The sequence below is a fragment of the Diceros bicornis genome, chromosome 26 (assembly GCF_020826845.1).
Source record: "Diceros bicornis minor isolate mBicDic1 chromosome 26, mDicBic1.mat.cur, whole genome shotgun sequence".
NCBI classification, from domain to species: domain Eukaryota; kingdom Metazoa; phylum Chordata; class Mammalia; order Perissodactyla; family Rhinocerotidae; genus Diceros; species Diceros bicornis.
In genome coordinates this window covers 31,019,317-31,038,526 of record NC_080765.1, presented here as the reverse complement: position 1 = coordinate 31,038,526, position 19,210 = coordinate 31,019,317, and the positions used below count along the sequence as shown (strand labels likewise).

The window sequence follows — 19,210 nt, the reverse complement described above, 5'->3', positions numbered from 1 at the left end:
TGATTCGTCCATTCATCAGTTATTGGACATCTGGGTTTGTTTCCACTTTTTGGTTATTATGAATGCTGCTGCTATGAACATTTGTGTACAAGTTTTTGTGTGGACGTATGTTTTTATTCTCTTGGGTATATACCTAGGAGTAGAATTGCTGGGTCACACGAAACTCTATGTTTAGCCTTTTGAGGAGCTGCCCGACTATTTTTCACAGTGGCTGCACCACTGTACATTCCTACCACTGGTGTACATTCCCATCTCCTTCCACTCTGCTCCCTCAAGATCCATCCCAAGTAGCAGCCAAAGAGATGCTTTTAAAACCTAAGTCAGGTCACATTAGTCTATCAAATCTGCTCCATGGCTTCCTATCTCTCTCAGAGACAAATCCAAAGCCTTCATAACAGCCTATGAGGCCCTTCTCAACCTTCAGGCTTCAAGAAGTGTGGCAGGGACTACCAGTTGTCCCCCATATCCATTCTCTCCCACCATATTTTTGCTGGCACATGGCTGACCAGCTACAGACTACATTTCCCAGCCTGCCTTGCAGCTGGAAACTGTGTCTAAGACAAGAGGCCTAGCCAGGTATTCTTGATCACATTCCCTGTCATATTTTCCCCCTAGCACTTTAGAACAATTGTTGGCACAGGAAGTGCTCAATAAAGGTTAGTTATTTTTAACTCTGTTGGAAATATTTTCATTTGTTAATTATTATCTGTACTACATCCTTCCTCACGTAAAAAGTTTGCTGTCATGAATAAGAACCTAGGACAGTGCCCAGAGTGTAAGAGATGCTCAAAACGTGTGCTGGATGAATGTGTGTCTTAGCTGGACAACAGAAAAAGGCCCAAAGAATGGGGGCATTGGCAAAAGTGGGCGACAGGCTTTCTAGAGCACACAGTGGCCTCTCTGGGCACGTGGCCATCATTTTCCTTGCTAAGCCATAAGCCTGGCTTGAACACACCTCACTTCCTTCCTGCCCTGTCCTAACCACACTGCTCTATCCAACCACACTCCTGTTAGGGGAAGCTGCCCGATCTGTCCTCGAGAGAAAGGCCTTTGGGATGCCTGCAGACAAGGAGACTAAAATTGCTCCCAAATCCCTTTACAAAGACGCCAGGGTACAGCTGGTGTAAACAGCCTGAGATCACAAGGAGCATTACCAGGGAGTCTCAGAGAAAGGGGATCTCCCCCAGTCTTGGCCCCCCACCACTCATCCGGGGCCCTGGCATTCCTTTATTCAGGCCTCAAACCCTTCTGCATGTCCTCTCTGTGCCAGGCTCCGTGGCAGATGCTGGGGGAATAGGCCCAATGCAGTGGTTCGCTAGAGCTGGCTCTACAGGCTCGTGAGAAACGACTATGAAATTTTCAGGAATTTTGCAAGCTGATTGTAAAACGCAGCCATTATTAAAAATTAAATTACGTAAACTTACAATTAAATGAAAGGTAACAAATACTCAAAGCTCATCACTTCTAATTATTTCACTATGTTTCACCATTATCTACACTCTTCAGGTTATTTGTACCTATTGCAGGGCTTCTCACCTGGACTCTACTGACATTTGGACCGGATAATTCTGTGTTATGAGGGTGTCCTGTGTATTGTAGGATGTTTGGCAGCATCCCTGGCCTCTACCCATTCGATGCCAGTTGCATTCCCAGAGTTGTGACAACCAGAAATGTCTCCAGACATTGCTAAGAAAGAGAGGGCAAAATGACTGGTTGAGAACCACTGGTCCACTGAATCTGTATGGTGGAAATACCATATAACGGTGTGTTACTGAGCATTTCTTCCCAACTCCATGTTCAGTGATGTCATGGTAGTACCTTGAAATTGGCCACGGTAGGAGCATTTACACCACAGAAAGTGGAAAATGCTACAGATCACAGTTTAATCTACTGTGTTTTCTGTCTTGATTGAAAAAAGAGATGGAGAAAATATTAATAATGCAGATTATTTTAAAAGTGCGTCATGTCTGTAGCCATTACATTGTGACTAGCACAGGAAATTGAAGAAACCTTCGGTATTTAAAACTATTATCTGATTCAGCAAAGAAGTTGCTCACATCAGCGGCAAATAAGTGAAGTTCCAGCTCTGATAGATGTCTTCCTTATTTCACTTCATCTTACTCACTAAAGTAAGCGAAAGTATCAACCAATATTGATGTCAGAATTTCACCCCTCCATCAATTGCAGCCATAGATGGGCTACAGATACGAGGTCCACAAAAATTAGCAAAAGCATTCTGTGAGGATCAACTGACCATACGGAATTTACAATAAAGAGTATTTTTATTACTGTTTGTAAATTATATGCTCCACATTCTTTATATCAGTAAAATTTATAATAAACTTACATACATATATGTGCGTACTTTTCTTCCCCGCCCCTGAGAGCCAACTGTTAAACATTTACCAGCACACCACTGGCCGAATGAGATACCACACTCAGTCCTGCCCTCAAGGAGCATGGAGATGGGAGTGAGAGAGCGACAAGTCACCAGCCTGTCAAAATCCCTCCCCCAACGAAGCCTGCTCCTCACCATCTAAAATGGGAAATAAAAATGGCGATGGGTTATCTCTTGCCCACATGCCAAATGATGTATTTGACTGAATCACATAAAACTGTCAATTTTCTACCATTTATGACCTACAAAAATGGCAGTTTCACAAGATGCAACTTAATGTGTACAAGGTTAGCCACTGCAGCAATATTTGTGATATCAAAAGAATGGAACCAACCCAAGTGTCCATCAACAGGGCACAGGCTAAATAAAGTATGTTGCACCCATACAATGGAACATTATGCAACTGTCAAAAAGAATGAGGAAGCTTTCCCTATACCACTGAGGAGAAATGTCCACAGGACGCTGTCAAGTGAGAAAAGCAAGGTGCAGGTGAGTGTGTGTAGTACACTAACTTTGGAGGAAAAAATAGGGTGAAAATAAGAATCTATACTCTGTATCGGCACATGGAAACTCTGTGTACTGGGTTGAACAGTGTCCCCCCAAACTTCATGTCTACCCAGAACTTCAAAATGTGACCCGATTTGGAAATAAGAGTCTTTACAGATGTAATCAGTTAAGATGAGGTCATAGTGGAGTAGGGTGGGGTGACTACTCCAGTATGACTGGTATTTTATAATAGAAGAAGAGACACAGAGACAGAGACATAGAGAGGAGAAGGCCATGTGAAGACAGAGACAGAGATTGGAGTGATGCATCTATAAGCCAAGGAATGCCAGCAACCACTAGAAGCTAGAAGAGACAGGAAGGACCCTTCCCTAGAGTCTTCAGAGAAAGCTGATACCTTGGTTTTAGACTTCCAGCCTCCAGACTGTGAGAGAATAAATTTCTGTGGTTTTAAGCCCCCCAGTTTGTGGTCATTTGTTATGGCAGCCCGAGGAAACTAATATACTCTGGAACTGTATAAGAAACTAATAAAAATGGTTATCTGTTATGGGGAGAATGAGAGGATGGAGGAAAAGGTGGGAGGGAGATTTTTCACTGTAAATCTTTTAATATTAAAAAAAATTTTTGTCACATGAATGTATTACGTATTAAAAAAGTGAAATAAATAAAGTACTTTGGACTGCCTGCCTTCCCACCCTCTTTCAGCCTGAGACCCCTCACTCACTGGGCCATGGCCAGGCCCACCGAGGAGGGCTGGTGCCCTGTGCCCATGCTGAGCCCCACCTCACCCAGCCACTCATCCAGCCACACCCTCCTCCACGTGCTAGGGAGGATGAGGACAGAAACGCTGGGACCACACGCACACCAAGCGCCTTTCAACCTCTCCCAGAAAAAGGTCACACCCCATAGGCCTTGTCAAGTCCTGTTCACCCAATCCTTTCCTCACTGTGCCCACAGACCAGGGAAAGGAACAGACTCCCTCATGGATTTCCCATCACATCCACATCCTGCTGCTTCAGACCCGGTCCTGGCCCACTCTCAGCCTCACCTCCTGCACCATCTCCTCACACCCCACGCTCTAGCTATGATCTGCCTCCTGTCCTCTGATCCATCATCTCTTCTGTCACCCCTGGGCCTGGGCACTCGATGTTCCCTCTGCCTGAACTGCTCCCCTCCCACACTCTGCCTGGCTGACTCCCATTCGGCCTTTAGATCTAACTTAGATATCACTTTATTCAGTTGTTTCACAAATGAATATTGAGTATCCACTGTGTGCCAGGCTCTGTTCTAGCCACTAGGGATACAGCTGGAACTGACAATCAGGAAGCCTGCGCTGACCCACAGAAACCCCAGTTAGCCCCCTTCTTCATCTGTTCCCACCATGCTTCTATCAAACCATGTCATAATTGCCTGGAAATGTAACTGTCACTTTCCACTCATTCCCCAAGGGCAGAGACCAATTCTACCAGTTTCAATTAACTTGCAAGTGCCTGGCCCCCAAGTGATGCTCAGGAAATTTTTGTGGCATGCATAAACCACAGGATGGGGACGATGATGGACTGACTAAGCCCCCCTCTGGCTGGGAACCTGTCCACCCTCACCTTCAAAGAGACGTCAGCCAGGATGTGGTGGGGCAGCTGCGAGTATATGAGTCCCAGGCCCACGATGGCCTCCAGTTCGCCCAGGTCGGCTGCATGTTCCAGATGGAAGACGGCCGACTCACGGTCCCACTCCTCATCCTTCTCACAGAAGCGCCCACCCTCGTGGTAGCGCACCATGGCCAGATGGACCTGCCACACAGACTTCAGTGTTGGTCTGGCTGTCTGGGAGGCTGAAGCCGCACCCAAGAGCCACCCAGCCAGCCTGGGGAGGAAGAGATTAGCAGAGGAGAGGCATGAGCTGGGGGCTCCGGGTTAGTGCAGACAGGGCTCTGAAACGGGCATCACCGATACCTTCCCCAAAATGGATTTCCCAATTTTCTTGTCAAGGTCCAGAGCATTGAGTCTTTGCACTTCCAGGGCAACAGCTGAAGGCCTCGGCAGGTGGAGGCGGGAGGAGTTGACAAGATTCCACTTCTCCACACAGACCTGAGGGAAAGGACCGGGCATGGCAAAGTTTACAGGCCAGAGAAGCGAGCTGCTGGGGATGCACGCACTGTCACCAGCCGTCAGCTGCCCCTACTGCACCAGCTCGGCTGGCGAGTTGGGGGGTGGGAGGAGTGAACCCTTATGGTGTCAAGTTGCCTTGGACAAACACAGCCCCATTTCTAATCACTGAAATTCCGCCAGCCTGTAGGCGCTGAGGGAACATTACAGCAACAGGACACACAGGCTAGCAGAACGGACTGTAGCAGCCCAAAGAAGCACTTCCCCTCACTTATCAATCAGGGTTTGGTTGGGGAGGTTGGACCCTAAGCTGCTCCCTTTGCCAGCTCCCCAGACAAGGCACCAGAAGAGTCTGACTACAGACCTCACAGCAAATCCACTTTGCTTTCCTCTGCATCATCACAGTGCTGTGGACAACATCAACAGGGAACGGGTTTAAAAAACACATCATGTCTCCAAGCTAAAGACTTTCTGGTCCAAAGGTTCCTACAGGACAGAGCCAGGCAGCTGTGTACGTGTGTGTGTGTGTGTGTGTGTGTATGTATATGTATGCTAAACATCCTACAATGCACAGGGCAGCGCCCCCCAACAAAGAATGACCCAGCCCAGTATGTCAATGGTGCTGTGGTTGAACAACCCTGCTCCATGCAGGCTGAGACCTTGACCCAATTGAGAAATGCTGCATGGTAAATACATATTGCATGGTAAATAATCTGTGTTCTGGAAGGAGCGAGAGTCAAGCCTGCTGTGGTGATCAGGGAAGGGTCCTGGAGGAGGTGCCAGTGGGGCCCAGTCTGGGAGAGCAGGCAGGCTTTGAGAAGGTATGACTAGAGGGGGAGGAAGGACCTGGCAGGTGGGAGACTTGCCTCAGCAAAGGCTCAAGGTGAGAGGTTCGAAGTACGTTTCAGAGTCAGCTAGAGAAGAGCGTTCTGAGGGCTGGTCTTTCCCACACCTGCCTGATGACAATGACCACCTGAGATGCTTGTTGGACATATTAGCCCGGGGAATGCTGCTGAAGAACCCCCTTTTCTCATATGTAAAACGCGGATGAATAGTGTTAGCCTGTTTCATTGGGCAGTTGCGAGAAGCAAATTAACTAATACTACAAGGCACTTATATGGGCGCTACTTTAACATGTGAGCTGCGGCAATTGAAATTTCCCCTCCAGGAAGGAGCTATTCTCGTCTTCTCTAATCCTCCCCACAGACCCCCCAGCACCCCACCCAGGAGCTCAAAAAGTGTTTGCCAAAGGGATTGGCTCCTTTGCACCATCTTTCTCTAGGAGATGTGTGAGGCACCTGGGCAGGCAGCAGAGACACGAGGTGGGAGAAACAGAAACAGAGCCCGGAAACGATAAGCACGAAGCCACGACACGGATTCCCTGGGGCGCATTACCCGTCCGGAGCTGCCCAGGCTGTCTTCGTCCGACTCATACCTCCGGTTGCCATTTGAGTGGCCCTGATGGAGGCAGAGAGTAGAGTGAGCAAAGAGCAGCCCTTCTTCCCAAGAACCTCCTCCTGGGAACTGCTCCAGCCCTCCCAGGAGACCCTCTTCCTAGGGGGCAGGCCCGGTCCTCCCGGGGACCCTCCTCTCAGGGAACCGGCCCAGCCCCCGCAGGGGAAGCTGGAACCCTTGTCTCCCAAGCAGTGAGAATGCTGGGTAGCAGGCAGGACCGATGTGCTGGGGCGGCCACAGCCTTCCTCTTGCTCTGTCTGTGTGCATAAATGGAACTGACTCAAAGGCACAGGATCCTGGCAGACAGGCACCAGAAAAACTGGGCCAAGTCCTTCCCCCAGCCAAAGTTTCCATCGCATGTCTATTCACAGTAACAAAGCTGAGAGCAGAGGGCCCCCAGCAAGATTGGCCTTGACGCTCAGGCTCAATTTTGGCTCCTGGGAAAATCTCTAAATGGCTGACGCTACCCGAGGCCACCGTCACCAGCATGCTGCTGGGAGGATGCCTCAGGAAACTGTCCTCTGGGATTCTCCCCAGGGATTGCCAGAATCCTGTGCCTTTGAGCTGAGCCCTCCCATCTACACCAGCACCATTCTGGCCTATTACCCAGCATCCTCTCTGCTTAGCCACCAGAGGTCCCAGCGTTACCATTAGAGTTGTCTGCCATTTTCAGCCTTGGGTCTAATCTCCCATACTTGTCCCCTTACTAAACTTACTGGTCCACGTTTCCCTGTTTTTATCTTCTGCCCTGCATTTATCTTTATCTGAAATGATCTTATTTATTAATTTACTTGTTATGTTCTCACGACCCACTCACATTCCCTCCACCTCTCTATCCTCCCTGCCAATGAGGGGCCACTGGGCTCATTTCCTGGGAGTTCCTTACGTGTTCCCGGGGCTCTGGGTCATCCAGCTCACCCCGCTTCTCACTGGGGTATCCGCTGTCCCCACTGTTCTCAGAGTCCTGCAGAAAGAAGATGGCCCTAGGGTCTCAGTGGTCCTCTGAGTACTTGGTGGTAGTGACATCTGGACATCCCAGCCATTTGCTTTCTCTCCTTTGTCCCATCACCTCACTTAACATTCTCTTCATCCTGCCCTTGCTGGTTGGGTGACAAGGGAGCAGGAGAAAGTAGTGGCGAAGAGCTTGGGCTCTGGAGCCAGACTGCCTGGGCTCAAATTTGAGATTTGTGACTCATCAGCTGTGACCTTGGGCAGTTGCTCACCCTCTCTGAGCTTCGATTCACCAGAACACCTACATCAAAGTGAGGATGAAATGAGTGTGGATCGTAGTAAGTGCTGTTATTGATAGTGGCTGACCCATTTCATAGGTGGAAAAACAAAGGCTGGTTTAAGGGCTATGGACAAAAATACAGCACTAGGCACAACACTTACTACAACTAAGCCCTCGGCCAAAACTGCACAGGTCACCTGGGCTTATTTTTTATTCTTCTAGATCTAAGTTCTGTTCTGAAAGGGAATCTGCCACAAATCAGAATCTCAACAACCTCAGTCATTTGTCTACCAACGCTGGGTTCTGGCCATATCTGCACGTCACCTGCATCACTATCCAGCTGATACTTTCATTTTTTTCCTTCTTTATTCACTAAGAAGTATTTCAAACACACAAATAAGTACAGAGAATACTAAAATGAACTCCTGTGCACCTATCACCCAGCTTTATCAACTCTTAACATCAGACCTTCGGTACTTTAAATCTTTTATTTTTAAAAGGAATTAAAACATTACTGCTGGGGCCAGCCTCGTAGCTTAGCAGTTAAGTACGCGTGCTCCGCTACTGGCAGCCGGGGTTCGGATCCCGGGCGCGCACCGACGCACGGCTTGGCCGGCCATGCTGAGGCCGCGTCCCACATACAGCAACTAGAAGGATGTGCAACTATGACATACAACTATCTACTGGGGCTTTGGGGAGAAAAAGGAGCAAGATTGGCAATAGATGTTAGCTCAGGGCCGGTCTTCCTCAGCAAAAAGAGGAGGATTAGCATGGATGTTAGCTCAGGGCTGATCTTCCTCACACAAAAAAAATAAAAAAAAATAAAAAAACATTACTGCTAAAATTTAGACCTCTTGCAGGTCCCTTTCTATCCCATTCTCTTATCCCTCCAGAAAAAACTCCTTTCATGAATTCATACTTCTCATTTATTATTTTTCTTTGGATAAGCCATTTTATTTTACCTAAATAAATATATTTTTAAAAGAAGCTTTGTATCACTAGCATAAATGTGAACCTGGATCACTCTCTTAGATAGATGGGAGCCACGCAAACACACACAGTGAATCCTTGGTCTCTGGTCTGACTAGGGATCCTTCCACCTGAGGAGCTGTGAATCCTGAAAAGGCCCACGAGAAGCCCTACGAGCTTCCCTCCCAACATTTTGCTCTGTGTGGGCTGAAAAACTGTTCCCTTTTTTTAATATTTTAATTTTTTAAATTGAGGTAAAATTTACAGACAACAAAACTGAAGCATTCAGTGTGCTGAGTGAACGGCTGCTTTAGAAAACAGACTGCAGGCCATACCCAGAAGCTCCAGGCAGCCTGCTCCTTGCACCTCGCCCACCACACAACTTTGGGCCCCTGGTCGCCCTCTTCAGAATCACTCCCAAGCAGAGTGACAGACAGCCTTGCTAAGCCTTGCAGAGAGCTCTGCAACTTCCCAGCTCTGAGACCTCGGACAAAGCCATTAACCTCTCCAAACCTCAGTTTCCTCATCTGAGAAACGGGGAATACACACCCCAAGGTGTGGAAGAGAAGGCCGCGAAGGACAGCAGTGCAGAGGGTGGGTTTGAGGCCGGATGGCCTGGATTTGAACCCTGGCTCCATCACTGACTGACCGTGAGCAATTGGCTTCCCTTTCTGGCATCAGTTTCCTCACCTCTAAATAGGGATAATGCAAGTCCTGCCCAAGCAGTTGCCGATGCTGGGATAAGAAGCAGGTGCCTGAGGGACGGGTGGGAGGGGACTTTTCACCATGCTAATCTTTTGTACCTGTACCTTTGGAACCATGAGAATGTGTGACCTATTCTGAAATTCTAAAACTCATTCCAATTCTAGATTAAACCTATTCTAAAAGGAACAAAAAATAATATCTATCTCATAGGTTGTTGTGAGGATTAAATGAGAGTATCTACCAAGCTCTTCTTTTTTTTTTTGCTGAGGAAGGTTAGCCCTGAGCTAACATCTGTGTCAATCTTCCTCTACTTTATATGTGGGTCACTGCCACAGCACGGCTGACAAGTTAGGATCCGAATCCATGCACCCGGGCTGCCAAAGTGGAACGCACTGAACTTAATCACTACACCACAGCGCCTGCCCCTCTGTCAAGCTCTTACAACAGCGTCTGCACATAGTGACGATTCCATACCTGTCAGCTATTCTTATTTTTTTCTTCCACTCAAGAATTCTGGGAAGCAGTCAAGAGTGAACTTGAACCTTTGGAGAAATCTGAGGCTGCAGCTTAAAGTGAGCTTGTGGTCGGTGCAAGTGTGGTATTTCTGCAAAGTCTGTTTAAAAAATTCCTCTGAAGTTTTAACTTGACACAATAATGTTTGCCTGAATGCAGATACAACATCTTCAGTTTCTTACCACCGAGTCACCCAGAGGCTGCAGGAAACCTGTCCTGTTTATCCAACCCTCGGGCATCACAGCTGACTGTGCTAGAAGTCACACGTCTGAGACCCAGCATAGCTCCCTCCCCCCAAGACAGCTGTCCACACATGTGTGGCCAAACACCCCCAACGCTGAGCCCGGCAGTTACCAGAAGGTCGCACTGCTGCTTATGTGGATGCTCTCTGCTCTAACCATCTCCAGGAACTGGAATGGACCCAGCAATTCCCAGAGGAAACTGGCACCTTGGGCAGAAGGCTGAGATTCACCTGCATTCCCCTGTGCCCTCCTGGCAGTGCCCAAAGCAGCCTTTGGCTGCCCACCTCTGCATCTGAGTATTCACCCTCAGTTCTTCCTCCTCCCAGCCCTGTTCTCTCCGTCCCTCTCCACTCACCCGGTGGTTGTCCAGATGGTCGTGGTCTCGGGGTGCCATGTTATCGAGGTCATTGAACATAGGCCAGTCTGAGCAGGGAGACAAGAGAGATAATGAGCTGGCTCCACCACTGGAATAGTTCACAAGACCAATCTACAGCCCAGAGCTGACTGCACCACCACCAAGCCTTTTCTTATTCTAAATTTGTGAAGAAAGGTGCAAAAATGGAAGAATATCATCAGCACCTGGAGGGCTACAGCTCTTCCTTGAGAACTTTCTCTGAGTCTGCCACTTGCCAGCTGTGGGGCCCCAAGCAAGTAGCTTAACCTCTGTGCCTCCTCAGAGTTGTCACAATGCAAACATACTTGTGTAACATGTTTATAAGCTCATGCGCCTGGCCCACGGTCGGCCCTTAATGAGGTGCACTTATGAAGGAAGAAAAGCCATTTGTACACTTGGAGCCCAAGGAGTAGCTACAAGCAGGGGAAGCCCAGACGGCTTAAAAACCAACCACCTCCTGGTGGTTCCCAGTCTCTCTCTCCCGCCTCGAGCTCCTGTGAGCCAAATCTGGCTTGTCTCCTGTTTTTATATAGTGTTTACATTTTGAAATGGTTGAAAAAAAATCAAAAGAAGAATATTTTGTGGTATGTGAAAATTATATGAAATTTAAAATCCAACGTCCATAAATAGAGTTTTATTGGAACACAGCCACACCTATTCATTTAGGTCTTGTCTGTGGCTGGGTTCATGCTGCAAATGCAGAAACTGTATGGCCACAAAGCCTAAAACATTTATTCTCTGGCCTTTTAAGAAAAAGTTTGTTGGGCCGGCCCCGTGGCTTAGCAGTTAAGTGCGCGCGCTCCGCTGCTGGCGGCCAGGGTTCGGATCCCAGGCGCGCACCGGAGCACCGCTTGTCCGGCCATGCTGAGGCCGCGTCCCACATACAGCAACTAGAAGGATGTGTAGCTATGACATACAATTATCTACTGGGGCTTTGGGGGAAAAAAATAAAATAAATTAAAAAAAAAAAAGAAAAAGTTTGTTGACTCCTGCTTCAGATCATTCCCAAGGCCTTCCAGCGGAGATGTCTAAAAAGGCTTCTTTAACATTTGGCACTAAAGTCCTCCTCTCCTGCTCCCCCGCAGCCTCCTCCAGCTGAATAAATGGCCACATCGTCCTTCCAGTTTTTCCAGCCAAAACCTTCAAGTCAGCCTTGTCTCCTCTCTTTCCTGCAGACCCCACGTCATCAGCAAACTCTGTCACTTCAACTTCAAAAATAATGATTTACTTTTTCTCCTTTGACCTATTATGATGTTAATCGATTTCCTAATCTGAGGGAACCACTCTCAGATTTCTGCAAAAACCTATTTGACTATGACAGGCGATTCTTTTAAGATACTACTAGTCTTTATTTGTTGATACCTTATCTAGAATTTTTTCATTGTATATTTATTTATTTTTTGCATTGTATAATATATTTACAAGTGAGGTTGGGATATAGTTTTCTTTTCTGGCGTTTTGTCAAATTTTGGTATGAAAGTTTTGCTACTTTCATAAAACACACTGCAAAATGTTACCTTGTTTTCTATAATAGGGGTTGTTTTCATAGCATTTGTATGACCTGCGTCTTGAAAGTTTATTAAAAGAACTCACCTGTAAAACCACCTGGGCCGTGAATCTTTTTGGTTAGTAAGTCTGATTTTCTAACATAAGTGAAAGCCAGTTTGGCTCTGCCCTACCTGGCACCTATCCCCTCCAACCACAATGACCAGGGACCAAACCATCACTCACGGAGGTGGTCCAGTTTCTGGCTGTGTGGTGTGGCCGAAGATGGGGAGGAAGGGAGAGAGTCGAAGGTCACGTCGCTCATGTTCTCGTCTCCAGAGTTCTCTGAAAGGCGAAGGAGCAGAGGGGGCCGGCTCCCAGAGAGGGTCCTTACTCGGGGGCTCCCACACTTTTCCTCTGTCCCCCTCAAGATGGTCTTGGCTGATTGCTAGAGAATTAACAGGGACATTCATGTCACACAGGCACCCTCTGGGAATGAGGGGCTCTTCCTGCTGCCTGTTGTTCCCCTGAAACCTGAGGCCCTTTCAGCCACAGCTCCCACATGTACCTGTTTGGGGACTGGCAGAAAATCTGAAAATAATCAGTGGGGGATTAACCTGAAGGCCTCTAAGAAGGGGCATCTGGAACAGGAGCTCAAAGGGCCTGCCAGCCAGCATTCCCAGCTGACCACACTTTGCAGCCCTGAGCTGGGGAATATATGCCACTATATACCAGAATCCCAAGCTCGTCTTTGCCAATATTCTCTTGTATTTGGTCCTGGGAGTAGAGGTGCGGTGGGCACATCATGGACGCAGCAAGGTGCCCAAGGAGCCAGGTCCAAGTCTAGTCCAGCCATGAGTCGACACACCACACAAACACATACAAACACACATACCACACACCTCTCTCACTATCTCTACACATCTAGTCCCTTCACTCTGGTCAAAAGTGGGCCAGCTCTATTACTCTATTAGCGGAAACACTCAGCAGGGCTTTGTGCACTGATTTGGGAGGGACAAGGGGCACAGATAGGAACGAGATCCTTCCAGCCCTGATAGTTTTCAATTAAGCATCACGGGGCCTGGGCCATCATCACACAGGGAAGCACGGCGTGCTGGTCCTGGCAGCAGAAAGAACCCCCCCTACCCCGGTCCGAGCACGTTCACAGCGGGCACCCACCAGGAGCTTGGTGTTCTGATTCACTGCGTCCCTCTCTCTTGGCGAGAGGTCGAAGGGAGTGAGGCCCATGCTCTTGCAAATCCGGTTGCAGGCATGCGAGTGGAAGAAGAGAGCCATCCCCCGGACACCTGTGGACAGAGCAGGGTGTCTGGAACGTTGCTTTGCTTTGTGACAGGGGGTGGGGCAGTGCTGGGTACCATAAACACGGCAGGGGCAGGTGTAAAACGTGCTGAACTGGCAGGGGGTCAGACGCCCCAGGCTCCCATCTGCACGATCTTGGAAAGGCCAGTATGCCAACTGGGCCTGTTTTCTTGGGTGTACGAAGAGCTTGGAAATTTAGGGTAAGGGGAGGGAAGTGTGTTGGCTTTCCCCACCTACCTAGGTTGCCATCTCCAAAGTCAGTGCCCTTCTCGGTGTGGATCTGCGGGTCGGTGTAGAGGTCGCCCACACCCTGGATGTCCACAACGATCAGCTGATGGCCGGAACGCTCAAACGTGAAGTGGCTGAAGGCCTGTGGGGGGACAGAAAGAAAAAGGTGACTGCAAGAGACCAGGCTATGGGCTGCGGGGACACTGGCCAGGCACTACTCTGAGAGGTTGCAACACCCCAGCTCTGCCTTTGTCTGCAAGGAGGAGCTGTATAGAGGAAAAGACAAAGGAAGGAGCCCTGTTTAATTGGGTAGAGACCTTGCTGACAAAGCTGGCATAGGGTGATGGGTGTCCTGTTACAGAATTTCCTTCGGGATGCTCTGAGATGCTTAAGACCCCAAATCCACAGGGACGCTCCTCTCCAGGGGCCTCACCTGCGGCGTCAGGCGCATGTTGTCGTCACGGACGAAGCCCGAGTTGGAGTTGTACTTGATGTACTTGCCCTCGATATAGTGCTCCAGGTGGAAGAGGGGCTTGCCCGGCCTCTCCTTCAGCTCCACAACACACATCTGCATGATGTCCACCTGGTGGGAGGCGGAGTGAGGTCAGGAGGGAGGCAGGGCCCAGGTGGCATCCTCCTCTGATGAGAGGCAGGAGCAGGCAGGGTAAGAGGAGCCAGCCTGCCTGGGCTCAGATCCTGACTCCATCACTTACCAGCTGTGCAGCAGAAATTGCTGATTGTCCCTGGAATCTATTCTCCCCTTTTCCTTTGAGAATGAAAACTCCTGCTATGGCCTGAATGTGTCCCCCTAAAATCCATATATCGAAATCCTAACCCGCAAAGGTGATGGTATTAGTAGGTGGAGCCTTTGGGAGGTGATTAGGTCATGTGGGTGTAGTCCTCATGAATAGAATTAACGCTCTTATAAAAGAGACCCTACAGAGCTCCCTTGCCCCTTCCCCCATGTGAGGACACAGCAAGAAGGTGCTGGCTACAAACCAGGAAGAGGGCCTCACCAGAACACAACCATGCTGGTGCCTTGATCTTGGACTTCCTAGCCCCCAAAACTGTGAGAAATAAATTTCTGTTGTTTGTAAGTTACCCAGTCTGCAGTATTTTGTTACAGCAGCCCGAATGGACGAAGACAACCAGCATCACTGAGTTTTAACAGGATGCACAGCCATCCAGTAGGGATGACATCACTCAGCTTCCCTTGCAGCTAGGTGTGGCCATGTGACCAAGCCTGGCCAATGGGAAGTGAGCAGCAGTGACGATGCAACTCCAGCCTGCCCTCCCCTTCTCTGGCCTTCCTGAGGCTGTAAGGTGGACATCTGCCAGTGAGCCAGAACTGACCACATGGTCCAAGGCAAGCCCCGGGGGATGGCAGAGCAACTAGACAGAAGGAACCAGCCCTCTGGATGACTTAAAGAGGCAAGGCACCAGCCCACCCTGAGACCCCCACCAAAGCAGGACTGTTAGATGAGAAAGAAAGAAACCATTTCACGTTAACACACATTTGTGGGTCTGTCTGCTGAGTAACTTAGCCTGTGCTTTACACTAATATTGTGAATCTGGGCAAGTTATTTCATCCATCTGCCTCAGTTTCCTCACCTGTGGAATAGGGATCTCAGACTTAGGATGAAATCTGTTGATGCATGAGAGTCTGTCAACATTTGCTGGTGTCATTACTATCAGTAGGCACAATTCTAGAGGAATATACACCAAACTGTAAACAGTGGTTCTCTCCCCGCAATGGGGAATTAGGGGAACTCAGACATTCCTTGCTGAGTTTCTTACCAAGTATATGCTTAATTTTGGACACAGAAGAAAATGGTTAAGTATGGCATATGGTATGTGAAGTGGGGTAGGGAAGACCTGTGACTCTAACTTGTGATCCGTTACACGAGGATTCACCCATGGCACCCCATCCCTCTCAATCCTCCCATGACAGAAGGAGCCAGGTCTGGGTTCCCCCCCAGAAATGACCCCCCGGGGAACTGCTTGGCCGAGTCACTAGACAGGCAGACAACAGCGCCAGAGGCCACAAGAGGCCCAGAGCTAAGGGCTGAAAACCCCCCCAACTGTGGCCTCAGTTCTGAGAGCAAGCCTGAGGGGAAGGACAGCCATTTCTCAGAGAGCTCCGGCCCCAAATGCTCGCTCTATCCCTACAAGGAAGCCTGCGAGGCCTCCTGCTTAGCCAGAGGGTTCACTGGGTGAGGGGAAGTGTCAGGGACACAGCCTGGAGGGAACAGCCACTTCCTCCTGAAACAACCACATTTCTCTCCCTTCATCAGTTCAACCACATTACTATTTACTGAGCACCTAAGCACTGGGATACAAAGTGAACAAGACAGATAAACTCCCTGCCCTCGGGGGAGAGAGGCAACTAAAATATTAAGTACATGAACATGACTCTTTCTGAGAGAGCCAATTGCTCCAACAAGAGAAACCAGAACAAACAGAACGACGTGATAGACGGTGACAGCGGTGGAAGGGCTACTTCATTCACACACGTAGTCTGGGTGGGGCAGCCTCCCTGAGCGGGTGACACATGAGCTGAGACCAGAACTACGAGAAGGAGCTCGCCATGCAAGCATCGGGGAGATGAGAGATGAAGGCCAGAGCACAGCCAGGGCCAAGGTCCTGAGGCAGGAATAAACTTGGGGAGGAAGAGAAAGGACGGGGGAGGTCACAGCCCCCAAGGTGGGGACTGTGGCTTTTTGTGACCACCCCAAGTACACTTAATCAAGTGCCCTGCAAACAGCAAGCACTCAATAAATTCTGCTGGTTGCCTGAAGTGTGGCTTTCCTGAGGCACCTAGGAGACAGTGCCTTGCATCTAGTAGGTGCTCAAACAATGGGAGAACTGAGCTGTAAATTTAGACAGGGCAGAGACATGGAGCACCGCTTCCTCAAATGCCCGCGGGCAACAGGAAGTTCTGCTTGGCCTGGGGTCATTCAACATCCTGGGGGCTGAAACGAGGAAGCCCACTGGGCAGGGGCTTGGGAAGCCTGGATTTGAGCCCTGGCTGTATAAGTCCTGGCCTCCAGGGGTCCTGGCCTATTTGGGCAGGTCACTTAACCCCTTTGAGCCCTGGGTTCCCCTGGAGCAGATACGGTATCCATTCCTCCTTCCTCCTGCTGTTTTTTCTTGGGAGCCACCAAACTAAGTCCACGTAGTCTGGGTGGAAGGACTCACATTCCTGGCTCTAAGGGTGAGCACATGGCTCAGGCCTACCCAATCTGCATATTCCCTCCCTCCAGCCATTGCGATTGGCTCAGCAATAGGCACCTGACCTACTCAGAGCCAATGAAACCCAGTTCTGAGATTTTTACTGGAACTCCTGGGAAAATGGGTGCTGTCCGTTCACAAGGTTGCTGGGAAGACAGAAAGCGAGCCTGCAGCTGCTGGTGGCCAACATGCCACTACAAGTCGAGAAGCTGCCTGAGAGTGATGCCAACATAGAAGAACACACACCGAGGCTAGAGATGGAGGAAGATTCCCAATAACCTCGGTTTGGTCCTAAATCCAGCTGTGCCTGTGGCCAGCACTATTTCTCAGTCACATGAAGCAATAAATTCCCTTTTTGGATTAAGCCCATTTGAGTGGGTTTCTGTCATTTGCACACAAAAATCCTGACTAGCAGATCCAATCTGTAAATGAGATAAAAACATTCCAACTTCAAACAATCTCAGAGCTGTTTTTAGGAATAAACAACTCTGCATATAGAGTACTTGGCCCATCATGCTCAGTAAATGATGGTTGTTATTAGCTACTGTTAAGATGGTGCAGAAGAGAACCTGCAACCAGCACCACCATCGCCCTCATCTCCAGACACTGTCCCGGCTGCCCTGGTGTGGGAAGGTGGCAGGCAGGGGTGCCACACACCTGCTTGGGGGGCTTGTGCCGATTATACTCCTCTCCCCAGAGCTTGGCCTCCATCTGTAGACACACGTCCTCAAAGTACACGCTCCTGTCCACCAACTCGATGTAGCGCTTTGCCACGTAGTTGGAGGCCCCCTTCCACTGCTGGGTGTGCAGGAAGTTGGAGAGCTTCTTCCTGAGGGAGAGGCAGCAGGGGGTCCGCCTGGGCACTTGGGTCCACCAGGGACCCAGTCCTGGGTCCTCACGTCAGGGAGACCCTGCCTGACCAGGCTGGCTAGATCCAGGAACAAAATTTGGGAGGTGGGAGGGGCTTCTCCAGCCCCCTGCGAAGGGGCCTAAGGGACGTTGTTAAAGGTCTCCTAGCCCACATCCCTTGGTCTCCAAACCCCAGAGGAGAGATTAGTGGGATACTTCCTGTTCTCCCTGAGCCCATCCCCACAGCCAGGCCCAACGTGGGAGACCAGATGGAGAGGAGCTTAGGCTACAAGCAGCAGAGGCCACGGTCTTCGTTTCTTGGCCAAAAATGTCATAACACTCCTGCTCTCAGGAGCCTGAGGAAGCCTCCCGGCAGGGCCCCAAGAGCCAGGCTGAGTCACTTACGTCCTGAAGCACTCCCTCATCGCTCCACGGCCGAAGGGCTGAAAGACACCACACACAGGGTTATCAGTCCCCATGCCCCACCCAGAAGCAACCCTGAGTCAGGAGATTTTCCCCTTGGACATCACCCACCAAATGGGCACCCTGGACCTCATCTCAATCCTAAAATCCCTGGGCCCTCTCTGCTATACCGCAGCACCAAAGCCTGATAGAACTGCCAGACTGGAGGCTGCGGGAGTGAGATCAGCCCATTCCACAACCCTAGCTGAGCGGAAGATCTCCTGGGGGCGGATGTTATGGAGGTGTTGTGGGGGAGACAGTGTACATCAAAGGATGTCTTTGCAGCCCTGTCTGTAACAGAAAAAAAGCAGAAACAACCTAAATGTCTATCAACAGTATAACGGATAAATTAATTAGGTCTATTCGTTGGATGAAATACTATACAGCAATGAGAATGAACAAATTAGTTCTAGCAAAACATGTACAAACCTCATGGACAAAATGTTGGGCAAAAGAAGTCATACTCAAAAGAATCTACACTGTATGGCTCCATTTATATGGAGTATAAAAATAGGCAAAACTAACCTAGGGCAACAGAATTCAGGGTGGTGCTTACCCTCAGGGGTAAAGTAGTAGGGACTGGGGCTGAGGGGGCTTCTGAGGGTGCTGGGGATCTTGTGTGTCTTGATCTGGGTGCTGGTTACACAGTGTGCTCACGTTGTGAAACTCATCAAGCTGTACACTTTTCTGAGTACATGATACACTAAAAAAAGTTTCACAAAACAATCCTTATCCTTACTATGCAAGGAAGTAGTATTCTATTTTCTAGTCTATTGCTTTTTTTCAAAAGGCTGATTGTAAGCCACTGAATTCATTTAACAACCTGCCATTTTCAAAAACTGATATATACATTTATGGTCAACTGATTTTTGACAAGAGTGCTCTAGGGGAGCAGAATTTGCTACCCCAAAATGTGTCTCTTTGACTTGACTTTTTTTTTTTTTTTTGGTGAGGAAGATTGGGCCAGAGCTAACATCTGTGTCCATCTTCCTCTATTTTGTATGTGGGATGCTGCCACAGCACAGCTTGATGAGGGGTGCGTTGGTCTATGCCCAGGATTCGAACCTGTGAACCCTGGGCCACGGAAGCAGAGCATGCAAACTTAACCACTTCGCCACC

At 49.2% G+C, this 19,210-nt stretch overlaps 1 protein-coding gene across 3 annotated transcripts in view; it reads right to left on the bottom strand.

The window, feature by feature from the left end:
• The window catches only part of EEF2K (eukaryotic elongation factor 2 kinase), a 59,044-nt gene that overhangs the window by 7,463 nt on the left and 32,371 nt on the right, over nucleotides 1-19,210 (bottom strand). For 2 of the 3 annotated variants that reach the window (XM_058569916.1, XM_058569917.1), the window contains 11 exons: nucleotides 18,035-18,072; nucleotides 17,438-17,609; nucleotides 13,983-14,132; nucleotides 13,559-13,691; nucleotides 13,181-13,308; nucleotides 12,248-12,449; nucleotides 10,478-10,545; nucleotides 7,349-7,426; nucleotides 6,403-6,465; nucleotides 4,855-4,989; nucleotides 4,504-4,692 (listed from right to left, as the gene is read on the bottom strand). In XM_058569916.1, the coding sequence (XP_058425899.1) occupies nucleotides 4,504-4,692; nucleotides 4,855-4,989; nucleotides 6,403-6,465; nucleotides 7,349-7,426; nucleotides 10,478-10,545; nucleotides 12,248-12,449; nucleotides 13,181-13,308; nucleotides 13,559-13,691; nucleotides 13,983-14,132; nucleotides 17,438-17,609; nucleotides 18,035-18,072 (1,356 nt within the window). The remainder of the gene's footprint in view (nucleotides 1-4,503; nucleotides 4,693-4,854; nucleotides 4,990-6,402; nucleotides 6,466-7,348; nucleotides 7,427-10,477; nucleotides 10,546-12,247; nucleotides 12,450-13,180; nucleotides 13,309-13,558; nucleotides 13,692-13,982; nucleotides 14,133-17,437; nucleotides 17,610-18,034; nucleotides 18,073-19,210) is intronic. The other variant, XM_058569918.1, reaches the window with a different exon arrangement.